Here is a 27,315-nt window from a genome sequence, read left to right on the forward strand (position 1 = left end):
AAAACAACCAAAATTATTTTATTAAAAACGTTGCGCAATACGACATTTTGAGAGAATGTATATTTAAAAACAATAAAGCAAATGGGACTATTTTCTATAACCTGTGCGCCACCCAGTCAATGTTGCCCGTTTATGAAATTGCATTATACACAATGTGATTTCATTAAACTTTTTATGTTATCAGCTTACTTATATTTTTTTTATCTAATTCTTCTAGTGCTCTATAAACACGTCCTCTCTAAATTTATTGCTTGGAAGGTATTAAATATAAGTAGCAAATTGTATTATTTGCCGACTTTGCATTATTTGTATAAATTTTGTTCCTAAACTTTTAGTCTTCACAAAGAAGAGTTATTGAAGTTAGAAGTGTAGAGAAAATTGAAGTAGGACTAAATGTCAGACCCACTTGCAAAAGTGGGTCTTCATTTCGATGAATTAAATAAAGTACGTATTGTAGAACCGGAGGTAGCCAACGAGACATCACTTTTAAAAGAAGAATGCAACGAGTTTGTACAAAGTGAGTTTTGTAACTGTCAAAAATAATGAAAAACGTAAAATGCATTTTTTAAAGTTGCTCTTCACTAATGAAAAAACAAAATTTATATTTTCAGGTTTAGAAGCTTTCAAAAACATATCAAATGGCTTCATAAAACTAATAGATTCTTTAGCAAAGGAGGTTGATCGAGAAAAAATTATGGCAATTGGTGCAAGAAATCTTGTTAAATCAATGGCAAAACAAAGGGATGCACAAGAACAACAACTTCAGGTCTTAAAAACACAAATTTTGCACTTATGAAGTTAAATGCTTGATACATTTTTAAAAAATTAAATGTGATTATAAGAGAAAATTAACTCGAAAATGAAATCTATATTTTGTAAATAATGTGCAACACATTGTAGTTGCTTGTTGATGTGATAGCCTTTACGACTAGTGAAATTGAATAGCATTGGGGACCAGGAATCCTCCAGTTCATTGGTTAGTTACACTAAATACAATGATTTTCTTAAGTTTAGAGAGTCATTTCATTTCCCTCATCCAAAGTAGCATCATTTCTGTTCCGAGACATTGTAAGCTTGCTGGGTCAAGTTATTATGAATTATATGTTATTCGTAACATTTCTACCGTATACTAAGGGAGGAGGAATTGGTTTAAAGGTAGATCGCCCAGATCTAATACCTAACTGATATTTTCCTTTTTTAGCCATTATCCACTTAGTTAAGTTAGTGTATTTCTTACCTTGTTTGTTACGACCAATTCTGCATTACAGTAGAGCTTCACCTGTTATTTATCATCACTCATTGCTTTTTAATGGTTCATATTTTTCTAAGACTAAAGCTTTCTTTACAGAAGTCAGATTAATTACTAGTTATATTTCTACAGGCACTTCTACTAGAAAAATCTACAGAACTGGAACGATTGCGGATTCAGCATCAGTCATTAATCAAAACTGAAAGCGAACAATTAGAAATATTGGATAGATTGTTATTAAATAATTAAGAATTGTAATTGTTAATATAAATTGGAAATGTTGAATATGCACATAACCTGTTCTATTGTTGAATACTTTGGAAAATATGTACTTTCTATAAATACTAGGATAGATGATTATGAATAAAATATTGTAAATAATTTTATTTTTAAACAGTCTACTTTTTACCCTCTCAATGAGTCAATTTTTCTTGAAGATCTGTCAACACAACTATTAAGAGTGATAAAAGAGGTTGCTAGGTCAGTTAAATCAAGTAAATGAATCAAATAGTAATTTAATATTTGATCACTCACACACTTCACTGGATCATATATCATAACCTCAAGAAATTGTACATTTTTTAGCTAGATGTAGCACAAAATGCAATTTATTCAAAACATCTTATACTAATATAATTCTAAGAATGTCGTGGAGGAACATTTTTTTATTTATTTCTTGAAAATTTCTATGATTTCTAAAAAAGGTCATTTCCCAAATATTTCTTCGCCGAACGCTTCTAATTTATGCCATATCTGTAATCAAAAAGTCGAGTTTATTACAAGGACAGCCATAATTGAAATAAAAAGGATACAGAATTATTCTTTAAATTTTCTAGTAGTCTAAGAAATGTAATGTATTATTATAAATTAGAATACAAAAAAAAAAACTTGTATAAGTTAACAAAATAACGACAATTTTCAAAGTTGAGGCTGGAAGAATCGTAACGCATAGTTAAAGATTCTGGATATTTCGAAAAGGTGCTTAGCAGGTAAGTTCAGTTACCTAAAATGATTAAATCTAGAAGTAAAGTAATTAGGAGAGAATTTCTCCATATCTAGAACAGGATAGCTATGGAAAAAAGAAGAGTTGATTCTGACAAAGGATTAATGTAAGGGAAGCTTCCTGAATATAAAATAGAAGGATATAAGAAAAAAAAAATAGAAGTAAAATTACGTCAAATTTTTGAAAGAAAATGTAGAATAAAAGCGAACTACGAACATAACGGGACCACAGCCTCTAAATATTTTTCTCCGGATTGTTATAAATGGTAGGTAAGATTTGAATTCAGTGGTTTTAGAGTTAGAAGAGGTTTTCAATTTAAAAACAAGAACATAATTTACTGTATACATAACATACAGTATTGTATACATCACTAGCTGTAGGATGAAAGCCGATAAGAAAAAAAAATACTAACGGTAATTTTCTTTGCATTGCCTAATAGCCTCATTGAAGCCTTGGCAAAGCGTCAGATCAGATTGTTGCTGAGCACATTGTAAAAACTGTTTAATTTCCCAAGCACAAGGTCCTTTAGGCTCTTCAGGGTAGGCTCCTGCCTGGCCAGGTACTGGTTGCTGTGCCTGTGCAGGTTGAGCAGCTACGGCATTATCACTTCCTCCACCGCCGCTGAACATGCCTGTCAGTCCAGCACCAACAGCGTGTCCCTGGGTTCAATTTTTTGTTATTATTAAAAAATAATTTTTTATTAGCAACAGCTATCAAGAGTTGATAGTTAATAGATGGGTTAAAACTTTACTCAGAAAAATCCCCGTAATACCAAGAAGAAAAAACACGTCATTCCTGCGATGACACTATTATCCCCAAATGCAGGTCTATTATCACCCAAATGAATATGACTGAGTTAAGAATTTTTGTTATTTTACTTACCACAGCCGAACCAACAGCAACTCCTCCAGCAGTGGCAGCCATTTGTTTAAATAAACTTGGCTGTTGTGGTTGCTGCATCATAACCGGTGGTTGTTGGTGGTGTGCAGGAGGGGCTGGTGCAGCAGTCCTCGCAGGCAAAGTTGTCCTGCTGTAAATTTATACTTAATGTTAATATTTGTTTTAAACATTATTATTACCATGGAAAAAAATATAAAAGTGGCGTAATTATATTACCTATTATTTAAAACTAATAATACAGTAGATTAATGTAAGTATGAATAAATCTTATTTTATAAAAACTTCAATCACTGCTAAGCCCAATCTAGCTAAGAATCAACGGAACAATAAAGCGCATTAATCTGAACAGAATATAGAATACAAAACTTTCTTCCTTCAAGCCTCCGTCACATAATCGATGTTCTTATCATGTTTCTAACATCAATCTACGTAGTTCTAAAGTCTCTTTGACAAAGCCTAATACACAAAATTCAACAACCTACACTATCTTTACCTTAAACCTCTTGTATTGTTCGTACACCATCAGCATGCACTATACCAACTTATACTTCCTATTTTCAACCTAAATCCTACGAAAACCTGCAAGGTCTCGCTGGCTCCTTAATCTCTTAAGTAATACAGTAGTAACTAGTGGGTAACTACTGTTCATGACCAACCATGCGGTATTATGATATTATTTTCAATACATTCATGAAGAATTGTAAATATTTAATACAATGAAACAATTTGAATCTCCAAGTAGCTTCACTTTTTCTAAAAACAATTTACACGCCACTTTCACAGTTCTTATTCGATTGTTTTTCTTGGTAATAATGTTAAAAACATATATATGACGTCTTTGAGAATAGCTGACGGTTATGACTAATTTAAGACAAAAACCTAAATATATTACATTACTTGTTGAAATCATTCAACATCCTTCTTGGCGGTGCTTCAAGTTTCATCACTTGAGTATTAAAACAATTAACCCTTAAATGCAAAAATATTTACACTTTAAACAATGTCAATAAGGATCTCATCCGGTTTACTCATAAACTGATTTAAAAATAAAGAATACATGCTGTAAGTTATTTATCAGAAGCATTTTTCAACTCCATGTAGAAAGGTTACGTTTTGTTAAAAATTACAAACAAGACAGAATTATCAAACTGCAGAATTATTTTAATTTAACAAAAATGAATGAATGAATTAACTGAACTAATGAAACAAAAATTGAATTATTGAAATTAAGCCCAAAAAGAAACAAACAATAATTAATTTCAATGGTTAACAGAATGAAAAAATCATTCATGAAAAAAGAATCCAAGGCCTCCATTCAACGCGTATCACTAACGTTAAAAAATCCATGGTAATGAATTTCATATACATAAAAAATTATGTTATAAAAGATAATTTTAGTCATACTTTAATAGTAAGAAAATATCAGATACCTTGGAGCAGATCGTCCACCACTTGCACGTCTAGGCATAGTTTGAGAGTAAAATTACTTTTAATTTCTGGTGTTCCCTGAGTGAAACCAATAAATCTGGAACTAGAGCTAAATTACAAATCAACTTGACAAAAGAATGTTCTGGATCGTGTGTGGTTTCGTCACTATACGCCTAGACCGAGCTTATCACATATGTTGCAAATGAATACTAGATCGGTATCTACTGAAATTTTGTATAGATGATTTTTAACATTATTTTCCGTCGCACTATAAAATGCAGATAAAAATCAATTACTTTTTTCATTAATTACAAATACTGTAGAATGTAACCATGAATAATAAATACATTTGTTAAAAAAAATAAGTTTTAGCGTTTTATGTTTTACGATATTTCAATAACATTTTTAATATCTCCGACTTCAGGAAGAAAAGCAATATTTTTCTACTGTAAAACGAAATATAATAATAATGTACATAATAATAATAATAATGAACATAATAATAATGTATCCAAAATCTTTCCAGAGGATTTTTGTATTAAAAAATCCCGGTAAACCCAAGAAAACTGGTTATAAAGCTAGTTCCAGTTCCAATTCATTCCTGATACTGAGATTGTAAGAGAACTACACATCAATTACAGAATCGTAATTCTTTGTAGATGTGCTTGATGGTTGGTACTCCACATTTAAGCTAGTTAGTTCAAGGATGTATGAGACACCTAGGTGGAGTTTCTGATGGCTATTGATACATATTATCCAAGAGTTCGGGTATTGAGAACAAAAGCGTAGTGAGACTTTCCAGGGTACTTAAGAGACCTGAGCCATTTATAAAGTAGCAAATTGCCGCAGTAATGCTGGCGACAAAATGTGGTCGTATAAATAATGGCAGTAAACTTCTGGTCAGAAGCAGGCGAAGAAGTTCATAATCCGCACCTTTAAACAATTAGATTATCGTATCCTCATCATCATCGTATTTAAAATTTTAAATCATATTATCTTACTTAAAATTTTAAACGCAATCACAAAGTTTTTGGGGAGGTGTAACAAGTTCTTACTAAAACACTTCCAGCTGAAAGATATAAACTATTGAATTCTTTAGTAAATCCTTAAATTGGCACTCTAAAATAATACAAATACTTTTTGCTTCAAATTTTTTAATGCATTCATTTTTTTGTGCATTCAAATGATCAAATTATTTGCATCCAGACACCAATAATTATGGAAACTGTTCCTTATCTGCGACAAACGTTGATTGTTTACTGCGCTGTTAATAATCGCAAACGTTTCTAGCACTTTTCATTTAACAAAATTTTTTTCTTTTAACAAGTTATTTTTGTATCATTCAAATTGAACACTTGCTTTGTGCTATAAAAAAAAATAATAAAAATATTAAAATTCACTATGATTATAAGGAGTTACTAAAAAAATGTAATGAAATAAATAATGCGAGAGAGGCCAAGTAACTATCTGAAACATTCTTTTCTAAAATTTTTAAACATTTAGTTGATCTTGTGCAACATTTAGGTCTATTTTTTCCCTTTTCTGCCACTAGTACTTTAAATACTTTAATTTTCTAACATCTCAGAACAATCCGGAAATATCGCATTTAAAGGCTGACCTTTTTTGAAGAAGTGAAGAAAAGCGCAAGCACCAAAGCTAAGCTCATAATGCTGACTTCGGAGGAATACTCCAGATGGTCCGACCATACGCTGTAGAACTAATCATGGGTCTCAAAGAAGGGCTTTGGAGGTTTTTATGAAGAGTAATATCCCTTGTAGAAGCTCTCGGCAACCACTGCAACAATTTTTATGGTGAGATAGCAGTAACGTGTAGGGTCCTAGAAGAAATTATGAACGCCCACCGATAAGTAAGTAAGCTACTTAGACACAATAGAAACTTCCATCAGCTACAAACAACAGTAAAGCAAGACCCGGTGGCAGACTAGGGGATGGCCCCAAACCACTTTAGGTCAAAGAGACATCGGTAGGATCGTCACATAAGCAAAATAAGGAAGCAATAAGAAAACTACCTTTTGTAAACGTCTAACACTAAGTCAGGGTAAGAGCAAAGGTGAAATTGGGGTCAGCAAGCAAGAGGCACAGCGTTTTGCAAGATGAAGATTGTAATTCTTACATTAAATGTGGAGTACCAACCATCAAGCACATCTACAAAGATTAAAGGTGGTAGTAACTCCCAATTTTGTCAAAACAAGGCAGCGGTTATAGGACACATTATCCACCGCTTCTCCGAACTTGACATTTAGGCAGTAATTCATACAGGCATTTTACACCGGATAAGACATTAGATATCTTAAGGCTTAAAAATCTTCTGAAGGGGCTAATTCTCCTTTTAATGAATTTTCTTTCAGAAAGAATGACCTTTCACAACTGTTTGAACTTAATTAAAAATCTCAACAGCATTAAAACAATGATAATATCAATACGCTGTCTGGGGCAAGATACTTTTAGTGAAAGCATTTTGCTAGCATCCAAGTTGGTTTCGTACTGGAGATTTTTATTTTGAAGATAGATCACTTACAGCAATCAAAGGTGAAGCTTCAAGCACCATCGTGGAAGGTGTCTCATCTCAAACGGTTCGGGGTTGCGGAAGTACTAGAGACTGCTATTACGGATGGTTTAAAGCAAAGTTTAGTATTAAAAAACGCCTCATGACTTTCACGTTCCGCAAAAAATTTCATGACTGGATGCATTTGCAAAAGGAAAACGATCCATTTTTGGGGTTGTCATGATTAGTAAATAAACCTGGATTGCGCATGAAATTGGAAAGAAGCAGTTCAGTAGTTAAAGAAGGTTGAGCATCCTAAACACTTCACAGAAACCCATAAGAAAAAAACAAAATCGATAAGGTGGAAGGTGGTCGTCTGCAGATGGTGTCGTCCTTTATGTATTTGAAAACTTTGATACGATTACCCTGCAATAATGTTCAGATATCGAAGCAATTTATCAAAAATTAAATTGCCTAGTTTCTTGTTGGATGTCTTGATGCTTAACAGTACTTATTTTTATTAAATTAAAAGAGTATTAGTTGAGTAATCTATTTCTTAGAAGTCTCTCTTAATTCAGACAAAATTATCTAAAAAAAAATCATGGTCAAATCAGAAGTGTCACTTATTTTAGTAGGCTTTAAAAGATAGCGACACTAATGAAAACAGTCGTCAGTCCATATAATGGAGATGATGTCTTAAATGAGAACTTAAGAAGTCGGGGAATCGTGGGTGATTCGACATCGCACCTTTAGTTTTGTGAGGTTTATTCAAATGAGTAGTTTGGCACTAATAAGGCAGGCTAAAGTTTACATGATTAGAAATTCTCGGATGCTGGCTTCTGAAACGGTCCTCAAGGATTCGAATTAACGTCTCAAGAATTTAAATGAAAAATTTCTCAAGGAATTTTTATATAAGCAGTAAGTTACAGCAGATGAGCTGGTTTCTACTTACATAACAATTCCAAACATGTCACATTTTCCTACCAAACCATTTTAGTAAATATTTTAGTTTTAGCATCAAATTTGAACACTTTATCTTTTTTTTATTAAAAATATTCGAATTTTAAATATTAACCTTACACCTTTTACACTCTAAACTTACTTTTTCTGTCAGATCCTTTGCAAATTTAATGAAAATGTTTGCACTTCTAAATTATATTTCAATAGATTTTTTATGAAAGTATTACTTTTTCTTACAGTCGAGAAAAAGTAATAAGAAAAAAAGAAGAAAAATTGAGAAATATTTTCAAATTTTAAACATTTCAATCTCTGTTCTTTTTTTATTTAAATACAAAAATAATTTGTTAATACAATATTCTTAACAAATCATTAAAAAGTAGCTCGGGAATTATTTACAAAATGATTCTTTTATTATTATAACTATTACTAATTTTGTATTAAAACAAATTAAGTTCTTGAAAAATATTTTGTTTGAATACTAATTACATTTTTATTAAAACTAATGTAAAAGTTCACTTTCTGAGTTTTTACAATTTTTCTCAAAAAGTTGAAGTAAAAAACCTAAGCCATCAAAAAAATGTTCACTGACACAAATACAGTAAAGGGCTTCTTCTTCTTTTTTAATAACAAAAAATCGATTAATAAAATAAATCAGCTGATTATCTTAAATGCCCCCTTGGAATTAAAAAAAATATCAGGTACAATTTTGTGCCCTTTGTAATATTTTATTTTATATTTTGTATATTTGTAATCTAATATTTTTTTTATCTTGATGTTTAGATAAAATTGGAAGTCCTGATAAAAAGAGCTGATATTCCTGGATAGGCCTTAACCCATTAAAAAGGCCACAAGAGATAGAAGAAGCCATTTTTAATGTTTTATTCACCACAGTTATTTTTACACAATATTAATTCCATTCAAACTGCCTCATCAGACTTATCTTGCAAAGCAGCAACCGATGTTAGGTAGACCTTTTAAATTATGGCATTGACTTTTATTGAGGAAAATGCTGTTTGGAAACTTGATCTTGTACATGGACTGCTTATTTAGTTCATGAAGAATTGCTTCACCGAAAAATAATTGGAGCTGTCGGCGTTTCTAACTTAAAAAAAAAAATAACCCGGACTTAGAATGGTTTAAACTGCTGTCTGTACCAACAGGAATCGAAGTTTACTGTGCGACTTACAAAAAGAAATCCAGTAAAGGAAGTGTTCACGCAAGCAAAGCACGGAGACTGGAGAGAAAAGTGTTTACAAATCTACTGTCTTTTAGTAGATTTGTAAACACTAATTCAAGCATTATCCTCTTTAGACACTGAAAATGTACTTAAAACTTATGATTCCACAATATTGCCTTAAATAAAATGAAATGACTTGATGGCTAGCATTCTAGTTATGAATAAAATTCCCTGATAGTAGATCAACACACAAATATTCATAAAGTTCTGAAAGGTAATTATAGGGTTTATCTTCGTGGGTTCAGTGCTTCCAAAATTAAACTAGGGTAAACTAAAGCAAACGCTAGTTCACACTAAACTCCCAAGTGAGGGCCACAAATAGTTCTTTATTTAGTTTGCAATTTATTTGGCAGACCCAAAAACAACTTCAAAAAAATGTTTCCTTGCAGGAAAGACAGTTGAGATGGATTTCTAGCGAAGAAGCGATAAGACTTAGGATGTTAGAAAGAGAGTGGTTTAAAGCTGGGATTATTAGAAGCCAAATCTGAAAGGACATCTTCGCCGAATGCCTCCGGAAAACGAGCGTTAACTATCCAAAAATTGATTCCTCCAGCAGAAAAAGGCAGGAAAGCTAACTGAAAAGAAAAAAAGGAATCACTGGAAGTATTAACAAATCTTCCTAGAGTGACCTGGAATGTGAGCAAAACTATTGAATGATCTAGGCATTGGGCAACCCCTACGATTTACATTTTACATCTGTCACGTCCTGATTTTTTTTTTTTTTCTGTTGAGTGATGAACTCAACCTTTAGAGCTAGCATTACTGCCAATTCCTGGCTGATCCTTCATTGGCATAGAAACTAATAATAGTCCAGATTTAAACAACCAATTTGACTTAAGATTGCCTATTGCTGGCAATAGAACTTAAGACAAGCCTACACAGGATATTGAAATCCTTTCAGCGATGGATGATGAATGATATGGGATAAAGTTCTGAAAGGGATACATCGATAATGCAGTTCTCCGCAATCTTAACAAAAGAAATTAATAATCGACCACATTTTGTTCATATCCAATGATTAAAACCATTCCAGAAAGTACAAGGTTGTTTTTTATAAAATAAAAATATTTTTACGAAAAAAATGAACATTTTTTGTGTTAATTCAACAATAATGGCACCTTTTTTTAAAAAAAAGAGGAATTACATACATTTATTTTTTACCTCAAAACCACCGGGAACTTATATAGTGTGATGAACAGAAATTTATATTCTTAAAAAAATTAATAACCCTTATAATTAATACTACATTAGATAAAATAATTAATTTGAAAAAAAAGAAAATCAGTTGAAAATAATATAGAAACAGGGAAAAGATTGGCCCTAGTTTTATAAAAGCAATAACAATTTCTCTATTACTGTTAATCTATTAATAACGAAAATACATCAACATACAAACTTTGTTGACTTTTATTTTATACATACGTCAATTAGAACTTTCATTTCTTTAGCTTTATAAGTGCAAACCCCCCAAGTGCGACCAGTATCAATTGTTAAGGTATCTTCACCTTATTTTTCACTTTTCGGCAAGTCCATGCGTATGTACTTCCAAAACTACAAACGCATAAATAAGCCTTTGACTAATCGTAACAGATCGCAAGCAGAAAACAGTAGATTGGGGACGAAAGTAATTTGGTTCTTTTTTATCTCATTAGCACAATGTTTCTTATCTCAATTCTCCAACAAAAGATATCTACTTTAGCGATCAAATTATTTTGACTTATTTACTTTGGTATCAGGAAAAAATGCTTTTGTTCTATATATGACATAAGGGCAGTTTAGGATTTCAAATTACTTCATTCAATAGATTTTGCGAACATATTTTAACTAAACACTTAGTTTTACATTCTCAAACTTTACTTATAAGAGAAGTCCCTATTCACTGAGACTACAAAATCTACAATAAATAGTAACAAGAACATGAAACGGAATTTCAAGAAAAAATATATATATATATATTTTTTGATATTTTTAAACAAAAAAAATTACAAATACTGCCCTTATACTAATTTCATTTTAGGGGGGCGGACAGATTTTAGAACAGCTCACTTTGGGCGCTTTCACATCTTAATTCCAAAACAAACACCGAACCCCATGATTCCAGGTTGAACGCGCATTAACGCAACGTGAAAATTAGTTCAGCAACGCACATTTGAAAACGACCTTGTCACAATTTCTTTAATATTAATGCAATGTCTTACAAGGAAGCGTGATGGAAATAATTTTAAAACAAGAAAAGCGTTCATTAAAATAAAAATTGACCTTATTTAAAATATTCTTTAAACCAAGAAATACAAAAAAAAACAAACATTGCATTTATTATCAGCAACAGTGCTCATGGGTCGAAGACTGTCTAGAATTATTAAGTCAATGATCTAGCAAACAACTGAATGCTAGAAAGAAAAAGACCTCCATAAAATCCTATCAGGATAATTGGAAACAGTCGCAAAGGACAAATGATGAACATTTCATAAGCAACACCTGAAAAAGGAAGACTAAAATACATGGTGAATGTCTTATATGAGAATGCTATCTACTCACAGTGAGAAAACTTGGTAACGAAGGATATCTGAAAGTAGACAATGTTTGTATGTAGAGCTTTTAAACTTGATGTGCAAAAGAAACACAAAACTACTGCGAAAAACTGTCTCGATTCTCTAAATAGGACCATCCTTCAATTGTAATCTATAATTTATCTTGTTGATTGCTGCAATAGATACATAGACTGCTTAAAAATATCTACATGTATAATATGTACACACACACACAAAAAAAAAAAAATATTATTTTTTATGTATAAAAACTGACGTATAATACAGAAAATACCATAATAAATGGCATATAATACAGAAAAACACCATAAAAAAAATATTTAACTAAAAAGTTTAAAAGAAAATATTTTCACTTACGTACATCCTTACACTAAATTGGTCATTAAAACTACAAAATCTGGTTTAAACAAACTAGGAACTTGTATTTATAATTTTTTTTTCTTTTTTAAACAATTTTTCACGCCACAACTAGTAACACTTGTGTGCCCCCCCCCCAAAAAAAAGTACATCTTGTTATTTAAGATATCGGTAAAAAACTTTACATATATATTATCATTTCCTTAATTTAAAACTCCCATTTCGTCAATAAAAACTCTTTAAAAGTAAGTTTATCTCCACGTGCAAAACATGATTTGCCCTTTTATTTCGTTGTCTAAGGATGAAAAATATTAGTGATTTGCTGCAGTATACAAAGAATTGACTGACGAATGGGGCGGGGGGGCAAGAGATGTACCAATTCCTTTCCGGAAGTAGTAGTAATTTATATAGGCTAAGTTTGAAGCAAAAGAGGAAGAGACTAAAAAAAGCTTTTATTAGCTTCCTGTTACTATTTTCCTGCACACAAAAACAGCTTTTATCCTCATGCTATAATGTTTTTTGAATAAACTAAAAACCTGAATGTTGGCAAATAAGATGATAATGAGTTCTCTCCAGTCACCTGCACATAGGTAGCAGCACCCCACTGGACAGAGAAATTTTGAGGAGAAAAGTTTCAAAGACAAAGTCAAGCGGGTTATTATTTTTACATAATAAGGCAAAAGTGGGTATTAAAAAAAAAAAAGAAAAGATTTTCACGTGATCTTTCTTTGTACTTGATCGGAAACTTCAGCCAATTTCAAAACACAGTTTGCTGGAAGAAGTTTATTAAACTAGTAAATTAGAGAGCTACAGTATTTATTGGGGGGAAAACAACCAAACGCACAATTGCCAAAAACCAAATATCCTCAACTCATTCATTCTACATCGTACATCACGAATGAGGGAAAGTTATTAAAGTGAGTTTGTTCACAATGAACTGAACAAAAAAGAAAAGTGAAATGTCTTTTTCGCCGACAGGCCGACAATCCTGCCTTCCGTGCTTATCCTGCATCAGCGAATGGATGCGAAAGCTTCTGGAGAAGGCCAGCAGAGGCAGATAGATCTGTACTTCCAGATTGATCTTTGCAAAGTCGCTCTTATTTCCAAAGACGAGAGTGTTCATTATACATATCCCAAATAAAGGTGTACTTTTTTTTTAACGCATCCAAAATTTATTTTTAATAAAGAAGAGATTAAAAAGAAAAGTTGACAATTGAATATCTAAACAAACCATTATATACAATTACACACATTTGGAGTTACTAGAAAGACATGCTTCTCAATATCTTTTATTTGTTCTAAAGCAAGATTTGAAAATCCAAAATAGATAAATATACCGGTGTGGGGAGTTTATTATTATTTTTTCTTTAATTTGTTCTTACTGTTCCTGTACACAATATATTTATATGATATATAACAATTATTAAAAATAAACAACATGTATTTTTTCTGCCATTATATATATATATATATTATTACTTAGCTGTTATCTCAACTTACTGCAACCGTCAACAATATGTTACAATTCATGGTAAATTGAAAAAGTTAATAGTAATAATTTGCCATCCAACTCCAAGTTTTTTGAGGTTTAAATAATTTTAAAAAAATTATGTTTTCCGAAAAATAAAAATAAAAAATAGAATGGCAAAAAGGAAAAAGAACATTCTGAATAAATAAATTAAAAAAAAAATCCCTATTTATCTTTCAATCATTATTCTTCACTTAAACTGTCCAATTTAACTTTTTTTATACCTGCCTCTTCTTTTAATGGTGAATCTGATTGGCGTTTAGCAACTGCTGCACCTACTTCTTTTGGATCTTTATTGAATTGTACTATTATACAAGTCATGTTGTCTGATCCACTACCATCACATAATACATTATGCATTTCTGGTGCCAAACATTTGTCAAACATCTGCAAGCAATGAGAAGGCTATAAATGAAATGGTTGTGGTGACAATAAGTTCATAAGCGAAATTCTCCTTTTCAATTTTCGATAAACATCAAATCTGATGCGAAACAACACTAACTACAATTTACGTAATTTAATTTAATTTATTTTTAAAGAGTGTTCTAAAAAACTGTTCACTGTAATAAAATATTACTGTTGAATAAAAAGTTGTTCTCCAGAACAATACTATTTTCTCTGAGAATAAAGTTAGAACAAAACTGACAACAAACACACTCGCTCTTCCTAGATACCTAAATCCTGTCCACTCAGGATTTTTGTCACACTTTTCATCATATGAAATATTATACAATATGTGTCGAGGGCGCTAATGACCATAGACGTCGGTGCGCCAAAATATTGTGTCGAGAGTACTACGATGCCATGGCATGTCATGTGTTCGCTTGCATATCTTTTCGTAAGAGTCATGTAATTTTATTTTTTTAAATAAAATATAGTTCATCCAGGATAAGACTAAACTATTATTTTAATATCTTAGCCTTAACCATCCAATTAAACAGAGAAAAAAAAAATAATAATAAAATTAAAATTAAAGCTAAACTTAAAACCTTAAGTTAACCGTAAACTTTCCTACCTTTTCACAAATCGTAGATAATTTTTCACCACTATTAATTAAAGGTCGAACAAAATCTACAACTTCCTGGCTGGACATTGAGTTCCAAATTCCATCGCATGCTAAAACGATAAATTCATCATGTAGTGGATCTATTTTCTCTACTTTAATATCTGGCAGTGCTGTAATCATTTGCTGGGTTGCATCAAGATCGGCTGCTTTTTTATACAAATGATCACCTAAAAATTAAAATTTTTAATGCAAACAATGTTGTCTTGAAGATCGTCATATGTAGTAAATTGTAAAATAAACAAATACACAGTAATGATACGAATGAGACCATTTCTGCTCGTAAAAACTGTAGATTATCGAAAAAAAATTAAGAAATAGCAGAAGAAAATTAATATAATCATCAAGAAAAGTTCTTTTTTTAAATAATAATTGAAAAAATAACATACCCAAGGCTCTTGAAAGGTTAAGGCCTCCATTAACTCGTCCTTCCCATGTAACTTCACCTCCAGCTCCAACAATTCGTTTCAATTCTGCTTCATCGTCAGGTTTGTGGTCTATTGATAAATCTACAGCTTGACCATCTCTACTCAGTACCGCCCTAGAATCGCCAGCATTTGCAATATAAACTACTTCTTTGCGGACTAGACATACAACAGCCGTACAACCGCTATCACTTCCCGGCTGGAAAAAAAATGAAAGAAGTTTTGCACTTAGTTATTTATATATATATATAAAAAAAAAGATACTTCAGTGAAAGCACCCATCTCCTCTTTCAGAAGAGCCAGTAATGGAGTTTTTCATAAAATATATTTCTATAAAAGTCTGTGGAACGCATTGTAGTACTGCACTGTATAAATTATGAGAAAATCGCAGGTACCATTTTCCAGAAAAGCTTGAAAAACTAAAAATCCTTCCTTTAAGAGCTACTTTCAGATGAGGGATTTTGACGCTAACTTTCTATCGGATTCTATGGGTGCACTTAAACGAAATGTAAATTTGAATTTCCTGAAATTTTTCGTTGTTCAAATTTCCACGATCGCAACGAACTTAATATCTATTGAAGAAGTTATTAATAAAATTACCTCTTCCTTTTTCCTCATTTCTTGAGGATCTATTGCTTCACTATCCTCAAGAACAACATCTTCGTCATCGTCGTCATCATCATCTTCGTCATCATCATCATCGTCGTCGTCATCATCTTCATCATCCTCATCATCGTCTTCTTCTTCTCCTTCATTTTCACCGCTAGCATCTGCTTCACCGTCCGCGTTGCCATTTTCTTCATTGGTGTTCTCATCTTCACTAAAATACAAGACGAAATGTACATTTCAAATTGTTAGAACCAATACTAATCAAATAAAACAAAAATTGTGTCCTTTTTCAAGTCATTTCATTGCCTTTGATTGCCTATATAACCTGTGAGTGCGTGGTTCCAGGATTAAGAAAGTAAAAAATATGTACCCCGTAAATAAAGGATTGAATTCAATTTCGACGGACAGTTTACCTGGTAGGCAGGCACTATGACTGCCCTTGTTTGCTGCCTTTCAGTGAGAACAGAACTAACCCGATTCCTGCCATGGCAATTTGTGTCGAAGATGTCTTCAGTACAGTAATTTACAGTTTATTTATCAAACATCTGATACAGTTTGGCCTTTTCGGATTCATGACATTTGTCCGGTTTTATAATTCGGTAGTTGTTCGTGAAAGTATGCAACCAGAGAAAAAAGGAGCTATGCCCAGAGACCTGTTCGATAGTACAAGGCCTCAACCATCCTTGATAAACAGTCGTATATACTCGTATGTTATACTAGAAGAAATATACTCAAGGAACTGCAGTCGGACAGATATCTCTTTGGCTTCCCCTAGGTGTAACTTCGCATTAGCATTAGGCTTACTAAGACTACGAGAGCCGGTATAGTGCTCTAATACTTTCACTCACTGAACTCAAATTAAATTCTAAGTACTTCATCGACATTATTTGAATTGATCAGAAACATCACAACTGATCACTCAACGGAAAAAATTTGAGTTAGCTGCTCATCTTCCCCCACTCTCTTGGGGGCCGTAAACACGAAATACATTTTTATTACAGTCGAAGAAACAAAAATATTTATAAGCAACGACATTATATAGCTCCTCCTATAACTAAAATAACAGATATTATGATAAAATGATGATATTGAAATAATAAATCCGGACTACCTTGAAGAAACTCTCTGGACTCACAACTATAAACCTTTACTTAGAAAAAAGCTTTCAAATTTAAATTAAAATCCAGAATTTAAATAAAACCTTGATACGTTGGCATCTGCAGCGCGAAAACTTTCATCATTATCATCAGAGTCGCTTTCTAAAGAATCTTCCAACAAACTTCTGTACATCTTAATAACAGCTCTTTTTTTCGAAGTACGATCGCCAGATGTGGATACGAAATTGTCACCACCTGCAGCTGAGCTACTACTACCTCCTTCATCGGATTGACCAAATTTTGAATGATTTGGTGCCACAACGATGTCACCATTTACTTGTGATGAACTGGAAACAGCATCATCATTTGATGAACTGCTACCAACTTCTGTTCCTATTTCCTAAAAGAATAATCATATTTCAAACAACATTAACTTTTATTAAAATGTCAAACTGACAATCGTAATATAAACGTAATATATACGTAAACTGATCCACAAAAAAAGTGTCGCATTTTGAAAAAACGTTTATTTTTTTGTTTTATTTTATTTTAAGGCACGATTATTATTTTACATTATTTTCATAAACTGTCAGGGAACAATTAATCGAACAAGGTCCAAAATTTCTTGTAAATAGAAAGGCGATTCCTTGGTTAATCCCTTTTCGTCTTTTTTGTGTAAACAACAACATGAACCTTATATCAACAGTAAACAGTGAACAAAGGAGTATGCCGAGGAGATTGGATGCAGTTATGCAAGAGGAGGTAATACGCGATATTAAAATGTTTAATCTCAAAACAACTGGAAGAAATACATTTTTTTTCAAACTCAGTTTTTGTTAATAAAGACTTTTTTCGTTAAATTAAAGGTTTTTCTTTCTTTTAGAGTATTTTTTCTATTTTACTTTAACCCTCCCTTGTCTTTACACTCGTTATATTTGATATCTAAAATAAAATTTAGAGTGAAAAAGTTACTAAGAAAAAAAATAAACTAATTTTTCAAAGTGCGTCAATTATTTTGTGGAGCAGTACATATAAATATATATATATTATATTTACCCCATTTTGTACTGGTTCACTATCACCATTAGATTTTGTATCTTCAACCGATGATGGATTTAAGTTACTCGGACTGCTGCTAGATGTTACTTCAGAATCAGGATCTAAATATTTATTATTATTTAAATAATAAGAATATTAATTTATTTAAAGATAAAATAATTTTAATTAATATATAAACTAACTTGGATCTTTTTCCTTGAGTGCCTTTTTTGCCTTTTGCAGTTCGTTGGTAGCATACATTGCAATGAGTTCTGTTAATGGCATTTTTGCTTCTTTTTTTAATATTTTCACGTCTACTTCATCGTCTTCATCATTGGGAAAAGGTTTTTCTGTACAAATTAATACAAAGAATAATTTTTATTTTAACATATATGCAGTATGACCATTTCTGCGCCCAGTGCAAGGGTAAACTGAAATGAACAATTCGCGGTGAAGAAAAGATGACGAAAAAGAACGTCAACGTGGGCACGATCATTCTGCAATGGATGGTAAGCAATGTCCTTTCGGGAAGGAAAAAGATATTAAAATCTTTGGTAATGAAAAATATTTTCTATTGCAAAGTCAGAGAATGAGCTGCGACAAAATCTTTTGCTTATGGAGGCAATAGATTCTCAGAACATTACTTTCCCTCTCTGCTATCTTCACCTAAGAAACGTTTTCCCAGCAAACGTTTCGGGAACCAAGTAACCAAGAAAAGATAACAACTCTCCCAACCTCCGAGACTGCAAAGAACATAGCGAACATCTGAAGTTTATACCAGTTCCTTAAAAAATTCTAAGAAAAAACTCAAAAACGACCACCAACAAATGGAAATAACAACAAGAATTTAGAATATAATTATTCATTGAATACACCGTAGTTCATCTAAAAATAAAATAGTTCTACTGCATTAGAAACATTGAGATAAAAATGTAGAAAAGTAATTATAAAAAAGGTATCTTTTAGTAGAATATTATTAAAAATTCATCACCGAGAAGTACGCTATTTATAAGAAGCTATAAGAAATAATTCCAAGACAACATAAATACTAATTCTTATGTATTTTGTTTTTTTCGTAGGATCTTACGAAATAAAGGGAATATCCCTCCATAACATATAGATACGAGAAAGTGGGATAAATAATTTCGATCACCACTGCTCCCTCGAAATTTGGAAGATGGAGAATTGCAATTACCCTACAAATAAAAGATTTTTTGTAGAACAAACAAAACGTTAGTATGTATTTCAAGAACACTCATTCCTATGAAAGATGAAAAGTTCATCTTTTCCCCGTTGCAATCACTGGGCGGTCCTATTGTGTGACACCAATTCACATCCTTCACATATTTTACTGATGGGTAGATAATTCAATGGGTAATTTCAAAAAAGTTAGTATCATTCAACAGTTTTTACCATTTGGAAGACCTAAAAGCCGAGTTGAAACTTAAGTGCAAAATAATGAAGAAGAAACTAACTAATGAGTAGTAAAAAACTAATAAATATTGTTTCTTGTAAGTCTTATAAGTTACAAAAACTATATTTTACATTTTGACTACTTCCTTTCCTATTATTCGATTTAAATCCTACGATCTTACCTTGATCATCCTTCTTTTTTGAAAAGGCAATTTCTTTTAATTTCTCTATAACTGGGTCTGTCGCCAGCAGAGCATCAAATCCAAGAAATGCATCTTTCAATGCTTCTTCGAAGGCTCCTTTTTTATATGCATCAGTTTGTTTTATAAAATCTGGTAAATGCTCAGCAGTATATTCGGCTACTTCGTGCCCGCCGTGGCCATCATAAACGGCAAACAATGAGCACTCATTATCGAAATCCAAAATACAGTTATGAGCATCCTATAACAATAAACACACTTTATTACACTCAGAAGCATAGCAAATTAACTAAATGTAAGTTTCCTTTATCTTTTATTGTCTTAAATAATTACAAAATAAATTTTAGAATATTGCGCCGAATTTTACATCGTAAATCAACATGAACTTTATTTCTGACAGTGATGCTTCACTTCGAAAAAGGGTAATTTCCATTAACGCTGTTATTTTAAATTCTCTATTTATCAATTAACTGGCACGAAGAAAAAAATTAGTTCCTTACAAAACTATTGAACTATCTAATTATTTGTAAGACACTAAAATCGATAGGAAAAACAAAGGTAAAAAAAATGAACAATTTTTCTAAACACTACAATATCTAAAATATAACTATTAATAAAAACTTGTTCCATGTTACTTAGTCCTATCTGAGAATAATTAATTAATACGGTTTGTTAGATGCGTTCTTACGCAAAAAAGTATAATTCAATAAATAAAAAAAACGACAAAGATTTTACTCAAATAATTTCTCAAACTTATTAAGCTAAAAAACGGTTTTCAACTCAAGCCATTTTCGAAGCTATTACTCCTATCATTACTTCCTAGTTTCAAATATAAAAAAAGGACAAACATTAATATGACCCTATTTTAGTTTTAAATTAAATGCTTCCAATATCCGATTAAAATGCTAGAATTTTAGTCGTTTCTAACATTCAAAAAAGAAAGATTTTTACCTCCTGTGTAACACGCCATCCTTGCATAGAGCTCGCACCACATTTTAAGAACTTGTTTTCAAAATTATTAGAAACTTTTTCTTTAACTGGTTTATCAAGATATGCACCCATTGTTATAATGTCTACTTTGGTGTATTATAATTTTTTAAAATAATGCAACAAAACATAAACTGAAATCACGGTTAAAAACACTACCGTTAGAAAGATGTTTCCACCGTAGTGCCTGAATAATTTTTTAGTAGTTGTAGTTAACCTATAAAAAGGTACACATTTTTTTAAAAATAAATTTCCGTCCTTGACTGATTAAAGCAATTGTAAACTAAAATATTAAAAAATAAAAATTGATTTTTGTTTTTTGAATGAAGAAAAAGAATAATAAATAAAACTAATAGCGGGAAATTTAAATTTAAATTGTAAGTCACATCCAGTTTTGCAAATATGTAAATAATATTGACTAAAGAGAAGTTCATTATATTTTTTAATTAATTTCAATGGTTTATGTACAACAAATTAAACGTTAATTACTCTAATTTAAATTTATGACGTAAAGACAAAATTTTGTTTTTACACGCTTTGTTTTAAAAAATCTAAATACATCTACTTCTCAACAACGAATGTGAAGAGTCGGTTAAACACAAATTATTTCTGTTTTAATTAGCAGAAGATATCAAAAATTGTGTTTCCTATGCAAATGAATTTGAAATAAAAACATTAAATTAAATTTGAAATTAAAAATACTGTCTTTTTTCTAATGTTTGGTACCGGGTAGTTACCTTCGGGAGTATGATCGTTCTTGATCTAATGGTTTTGCTCATTTCGCCGCCCTCTTAATGCTTGTAGATGTCTTTCATCTCTACGTATATTTTGTAAGTGCCTTTTAGGGGCAGAATATAATTTCAAACAATCTAAACATTTGCGATTTCCCAAATTTATTTGCCTATTTGTTAACATTAGAGATTTAACTGAAAGCTTTGTTGGCTGACCATCTGACTTGTCGATCTGTCTAGAGTTAACTTTTTTTGGATTAAAACGTTTCTTTTCTGGCGTGGAAATGTATTGGTTATAGATTAAATAGCTTAAATTTTATCCTCAATTTTTTGCTTAAAATAAGTGAACCTATTCAATGCATGGTGAGTTTAAATTCTTTTACCACGAGGAAAAGAAAGCATTTTTTATATGGAGTTTTCTTCGAAAATAACATTTGGAAGTCCTGAGTAAGAAATTGCAGGGCTCCTTTCCTTAGAAACATCTTCAGCTCACTTTCTTAACCATTCTCTTCCGTCTTTAATTTGTTGTGTATGTAATGAGAGAATACTGTATGGAGGCCAGAAATCCACTAAGAAGATATTGTCACAACTTAAATGAAAAGAAAAAGATAGTGCGCTATTCTCGCGATTTACCTGGCACGTGTATACAACTGGTAAGAGACAAATCCAAGCACGTTTAGGACAGGTGCACAAGATGTCGACATGAAAAAGAACGATATGCACACTCCTCTCCTTGGACAATCATACTTGGAAAATTATATTTGCCACCACATACAAAGCCGTAAAGTCAATAACTGTTTGATGAATCTTTGTTTTAATCAGAATAAACAAAAAATAAACTTAGGGCAGAATAAAAAAAAAAACTGCAAAATATGAGTTATTATTTTCTCGATGTACCTAAGAAGTAGAGAGTACCACAAAAGAAACTGATTCGGGAACATGTTGACGCTAATCTGTAGCTCTAGAGTACAAATAAAATCTCCACGCGACACTTCAGAGCAAGATTTGGAGCTAAGAAAACCATAAAAAAATAATTTTCATTTTAATTCTAGCTTAGGGGTTTTAGAGGAAAAAATATTAGGACGGAAGAAGAAGGCCTAGCCAAGTAAAAGTAAATTTGAAATAATTATTTTTTAAAAAAAATTCATGAATAAAACTCCAGCACGAATGAATGTGTCCATTTTTGTCTACTGGAGTGTTCACAATCGAAAAAAATGGTACTGATAATGTAATGTACTTGTATAAGAATAAACAAATGAACAAAAACTTGCAAGATAAATTCAAAATTAGATGAAAAAATTGAAATTAAGTACTAAATAATTATTATGACCATTTCTAAACACATATCATCTTATAATAAAAATAAAATAAAGCATGACACATTTAGTACAAATATATATTTTTCCCAAATAGAAATGTATGAAAAAAACAATTAAGTGAAAATTCAAATGAGAGTTTTTTTTTAAAAAAATTATTCTTCACCAATACTTTTTAAAAATGCTTCAGCCTCTTGAATGGTATTCTGAAGACGTTCTTTAGTGGCAGAAGAATTACCAGAAGCTTGTAATTTGTTTTTGGCTGCTAAAATTGATGCTTTGTAACCGGTTACATTATGGAAAATGCGTACATGTTTATCACCTGCAGTTAGTATATATTCACCTGCAGCATCAAACATTACTGAGCTTATTGGACCTGAAAATGAAATAAAGTGATAAAAATTAATAGCTACAATTTTGTAAGGAAATATAATAATTATAGAAAAATCTACAATTCTATCCGTATTCGAAATTTATTTCTTATTTTTGTGAACAAAAAATCCTAAATTTATTCTTCTCTTTCTCTTTTTGAATTTTCTTTCTTTTTAATAAATTTTATATGAATTTCACACTTTTATGAATTTCATTTATAATTTTTTGTAGTGAATTCTTAACCGAAGTTTTTAGTAATCACTAGATTTTCCTTTAGACTTTTATATATACATATTACATATTATAAATTTCATACAGATTCTACTTTAAATGGAGACAAGTTTTATAGATGCGCCTCACTATCACATGTGCATGCTACTGTTCTCAGTGGAGAGAAGAGTTATTGAAAGATAAAAAAAAAAAGATAATTAAGGTGGTGAGACCACTATAAACATTACTGTAAACAAAATCTTGAAAAAAAAAGGTAATAAGTATGATTTTGCAGAAACAGATTTAAAATAAAAACAACAATGAGCAAGGAGGTCGAAGAGACTGAAATCATAAAAATAAGTCAAAATTAACATAATTATTTACCTAAATAAATATAATTAAATATAAGTGGAAGTGTAGAAGCAACGGCTATTGTGTAACTCAAACATTACCACACCTCCTAAGAAGGTATCCCCAACTCCTTCGTTTGGTGGTGCCCCAAGAAGAGAGAGCGGACTAAAGTCATTCTGACCCACATGTACATGTGCTGTGACCAGAATCATTTTACCTTCTGATACAGACTTACTTTCAATCACTATGTCATTATTTATTTATTGATTTTTCAAAATAAAAATGAGGGTAAATGTAATGAAGATATTATTACTAATAATTTGTACAGGTAATTCTATTTTTTCATATTTATGCTTTTATAATTATTTATTTTTTTTGAAGAAATTTTACTTTCGCTAGGGAAAGTGTTTAAGGATAAATGATGAAATATAACAAGAATGCAAATAGTACCTGATTTTGCAAGTTATGTTTTCTTTATTAACGTTAATTTTGCAACTTATCCGCTTTTGTTTAAACTTTAAAAATAAATTAAACTTTTTACGAAAAAGTTAATTAAGTAAGTGGCATTTACCAGCGGCATACTTTTCAGCTTTCTTGATAAAAAAATAAACCTAAACGCTTAGTTATGGCATATTGTTCATCTAAACCAAATATTGCACATCCTTAAAGTTTAGTAATTTTTACATTAGAATATTATCAATCATAAGAAATTGGTAACATACTTTCTAATAAACTATATAAAAATAAAAGGTTTGTTCAAATATTCGATATCCAGCTTTAACAATTACAATTGAATTCATTTAAATTAATCTTAATTTCGATTCAAATAATACACCTTGTGATGCTGACCTTAACAGCTGAAATGTATCTTACCTTAGTTTTTATTTAAAATTTGAATGCTAAATATTGAAAAATATCTGCCAAACTATCTAGAAATTGGCACATCACACATTGTAATAAAATAAATACTTTGCCACTTATTTTATTAATAATAACTTAGAACGACTTTTGTGTCCATTAACATTGCTCTGTCTTTTATTCTAATTCAAAAAGATGAATAAGATGACATGTGTGATCTTTTTTTATGGGAGTCACACATTTAATTTGTAAGTCTTGATTTTGATTATGAAAAGTTTTGTTTAGTTCAATTACCATAACCCAATAGTTCATGATCCAAAAATATATAAAAACTGAAGTAATAATATATTGTAGAGTAACTGGGTGACAACAAATACAGTTTAAACTGAAATTACAGTATTATATTGTATATAAGTTTTACTTTGTAACTGAAGTCTAAAATTGGTTTTTTAACTTAATTTTATTTACTAATTTTTTAGGTGTATGTCACGGTTTATTCGTTCCAGAACAACTACCCACCTTGTTGTCATTCATTTACACAAATATACCGCCAGTAAGGAAAGGTATGTAAAAACTTTAGTAAATAAATTCTATTACAGAACTCATAGAATAACCACAATGCAAGACAATATAACTTATGTCCGCCATCAATCGCAACTTGCTTTCTTTTTGTTTTTAATAATTTGTATTTCTTTTGGATCAAAGATTCAGTCACCAAAAATCTATGTCAAGTTTCTCTACATAAATGAACGAAATCATCAATACAAAAGCTGTTGTTTAAAAGAGTGAAATTTTAAACCTCAGCTTATAAATTTACTTGAAAGCAAAGATTTGAGGAATGAAAAATATGATTGAATGAAAAAATTATCCAAAGTGTTTATGAGTTGAACTGAAAAAGAATTTACAATAACAGGACAGCTCGTGAGGTTTTCCCCCAATTACATTTGAATCGGTGGTTAAGGGATGTGCGCGAGATGCAAAATAATATCGTAAATGCTAACTACATTCGGAATTTGGAAAAGAAAGGGTAATATTACACCAAAGGTTCCCCTTAGATAGGTATAAAACGGGGGAGAGGAGAAAAAATTGGTGATTGAAACCTAGGATGTCTCTGAGGGTCTACACTATTGTATCATTGCACTAACAGCGGATTAAATAAATTTTATTTAATGTAGTTATATTTATAAAATGCCACATAATTTCTCCAAATAAATGAGCAATTTGTTTTAAACAAACAAAAGACCAACTGCTTTCATGAAAATGTATTTTAAGGAGGTGTAAAGCATAACGCATCTTTCGAAAGCTGTTAATTGAAACCACTAACATTTAATAAAAACTTTAAGGCAAATCTTAAGAATAGTAATTAGAGAAAATCGTGTGAGTATGTCCACTAGATTTTTGTTTTCAATTAAAAAAAAAAAAATCATACCTAGATATTTCAGCGAAAGTACCTTTTTTGCTGCCGTTTTTATAACAAATCAAGCTTTCACATTTTTTCCAAGTATCTCTCACTCATTAATATGTTTTCTGAACACAGGTACTGATTCAAGAATTGGATTAGGATTTCGACTGGGTCCGAATGCTGATTTTCAAGTACTTTTTGAGCTTGGTCCACAACAAAATACCTTACCAATAGGTCCGAACAGTTCAAATACAAATGCAAACACAAACAAAAGAGAAACTGATCAAGATTCTCAGAAAAATCCAACATGGCTTCAACTATGGAAACAACAAACTACTGGAATGAAAACCGAAGTATATGAAGATGAAAGAGAGGAAGCTAACAATATTCCCGTAGTTCTTGATGAAGATGTAATTAACCATTTAAAACAATTGTACAAAGAACAACCAAAAGTTATTAATAATGATAATAATACTACTAACGATACTGATAGAAATAATACAACTGTAGAAACATAAATAAGAATTAATGATTGCTCAATTATTTATTTAGTAATGCTGATGTAAATACGTCAATTAGTTTAATGACTTTGGTGTGGTGATCGTTAGTCTCAATTCTTCTAGCATTATTAGTTCTGTTATAGTACATTTAAGATTCCTATTTCTTGCCATGCACTTAACGTAAAAGTAATGTAAAAGTTACCATTATTCTCTTTAATGTTTTTGTATATCGTTAAAGAGTAGAAATGAAATGTATTTATCCAAAAGTTTGAATTTTCGAATGAAATAAATATAGGTACATTAGATTTATGTATTTATTTATTACTATTATTATTTTATAAACAATCATTACTAATAAAAGTGAGCCATTACCCAATGTTTTGGGGAAAAAAGGTAATCAGACGAATATATGGACCTGTCTGTGAAAAACGGAGTTTGGAGAAGGAAAAACCGAAGGACTCTGTCAGCGATTCCTAAAAAAACTCGAACCAGACGGAAGGCGGCCAAGAAAAAGAGGATAGATGGAAATGATGGCATTGTAAAGGATGTGGGAATCAGAAATTAGAAGAGGGAAGTCCGCGATAGGTCGGAATCGCACAAATAATAGGGAAGACGGTCTAGTACGAGTAGACTATAGCGTCATAGAGTAGGTATTATTTTTATGTTATCAATATTATTTATTCATTTAAATCAAAATATCTCAAAGTTGGCCATGAAATAAAATAATGCAATTTTTTACATTCTCTTTCGCCCTTGTGTGTACTCGAACAATAGAATAAAATGGAAGGAAACTCTACTTTTATGTTAATTAGGCGATAAAAAGACTTTTAAAAAAGTATTTTAAAAAGACTTGCGAATTTTGTTCAATTCTTGAGTGCAACTTTTTCTCACACTTTGTACTCAAATCATCCTTTACAACTATTCAATTAATATCCACTAAGTGCACTTCTTTCTTGGGAGGCGCTGTTTCCAGATCAGATTAAAAGTTCTAAGTGGTAGTGCTTGAAGTATTAGCTAAGAACGGGAG

At 31.1% G+C, this 27,315-nt stretch overlaps 5 protein-coding genes across 15 annotated transcripts in view; 2 read left to right on the top strand and 3 right to left on the bottom strand.

Annotated features, from left to right (window-relative positions):
- Positions 1-80: 80 nt before the first annotated feature.
- On the top strand, positions 81-1,643 carry IFT20 (intraflagellar transport 20). Of its 2 annotated transcripts, XM_074126744.1 has the most exons (5): positions 81-258; positions 336-517; positions 612-766; positions 901-976; positions 1,382-1,643. In XM_074126744.1, exons 2-4 carry the CDS (start codon positions 394-396, stop codon positions 943-945), a joined length of 324 nt encoding a protein of 107 aa, XP_073982845.1. In that variant the 5' UTR covers positions 81-258; positions 336-393; the 3' UTR covers positions 946-976; positions 1,382-1,643. The 2 variants fall into 2 exon arrangements, with proteins under 2 accessions (XP_073982845.1, XP_073982844.1); XM_074126743.1 differs by lacking the exon at positions 901-976 and having other exon boundaries at positions 92-258.
- Positions 1,644-1,748: 105 nt separating this feature from the next.
- On the bottom strand, positions 1,749-4,726 carry Chchd2 (Coiled-coil-helix-coiled-coil-helix domain containing 2). The gene is made up of 4 exons (XM_074126742.1): positions 4,583-4,726; positions 3,135-3,282; positions 2,665-2,911; positions 1,749-2,002 (listed from the first exon to the last, which is right to left on the bottom strand). Exons 1-4 carry the CDS (start codon positions 4,618-4,620, stop codon positions 1,992-1,994), a joined length of 444 nt encoding a protein of 147 aa, XP_073982843.1. The 5' UTR covers positions 4,621-4,726; the 3' UTR covers positions 1,749-1,991.
- On the bottom strand, positions 4,583-20,825 carry LOC141453440 (probable protein phosphatase CG10417). Of its 9 annotated transcripts, none has more exons than XM_074126692.1 (11): positions 20,513-20,825; positions 19,544-19,802; positions 18,152-18,298; positions 17,967-18,070; positions 17,015-17,310; positions 15,805-16,024; positions 15,169-15,403; positions 14,732-14,949; positions 13,945-14,103; positions 6,199-6,374; positions 4,583-4,848 (listed from the first exon to the last, which is right to left on the bottom strand). In XM_074126692.1, the coding sequence occupies exons 1-10, from the start codon at positions 20,621-20,623 to the stop codon at positions 6,243-6,245; spliced, it is 1,881 nt and encodes a 626-aa protein (XP_073982793.1). In that variant the 5' UTR covers positions 20,624-20,825; the 3' UTR covers positions 4,583-4,848; positions 6,199-6,242. The 9 variants fall into 9 exon arrangements, 7 of the variants coding, with proteins under 7 accessions (XP_073982793.1, XP_073982791.1, XP_073982797.1 ...); XR_012457994.1 differs by lacking the exons at positions 4,583-4,848; positions 6,199-6,374 and adding exons at positions 4,935-5,945; positions 11,821-11,986 and having other exon boundaries at positions 13,941-14,103; positions 20,513-20,824; XM_074126690.1 differs by lacking the exon at positions 4,583-4,848 and adding an exon at positions 4,938-5,945 and having other exon boundaries at positions 20,513-20,824.
- Positions 19,729-26,344, top strand: snsl (snustorr snarlik). 2 transcript variants are annotated; one of them, XM_074126739.1, is made up of 3 exons: positions 19,729-19,856; positions 24,866-24,949; positions 25,924-26,344. In XM_074126739.1, exons 1-3 carry the CDS (start codon positions 19,760-19,762, stop codon positions 26,304-26,306), a joined length of 564 nt encoding a protein of 187 aa, XP_073982840.1. In that variant the 5' UTR covers positions 19,729-19,759; the 3' UTR covers positions 26,307-26,344. The 2 variants fall into 2 exon arrangements, with proteins under 2 accessions (XP_073982840.1, XP_073982841.1); XM_074126740.1 differs by lacking the exon at positions 19,729-19,856 and adding an exon at positions 23,115-23,856.
- The window catches only part of LOC141453443 (transducin beta-like protein 2), a 59,274-nt gene continuing 54,620 nt past the window's right edge, over positions 22,662-27,315 (bottom strand). Inside the window, exon 7 of the mRNA XM_074126710.1 lies at positions 22,662-22,971. Within this exon, the coding sequence (XP_073982811.1) occupies positions 22,751-22,971 (221 nt within the window). The 3' untranslated portion in view covers positions 22,662-22,750. The remainder of the gene's footprint in view (positions 22,972-27,315) is intronic.

Source organism: Rhodnius prolixus, unplaced genomic scaffold (assembly GCF_049639745.1).
Source record: "Rhodnius prolixus isolate KJV_2025 unplaced genomic scaffold, Rpr scaffold_3, whole genome shotgun sequence".
NCBI classification, from domain to species: domain Eukaryota; kingdom Metazoa; phylum Arthropoda; class Insecta; order Hemiptera; family Reduviidae; genus Rhodnius; species Rhodnius prolixus.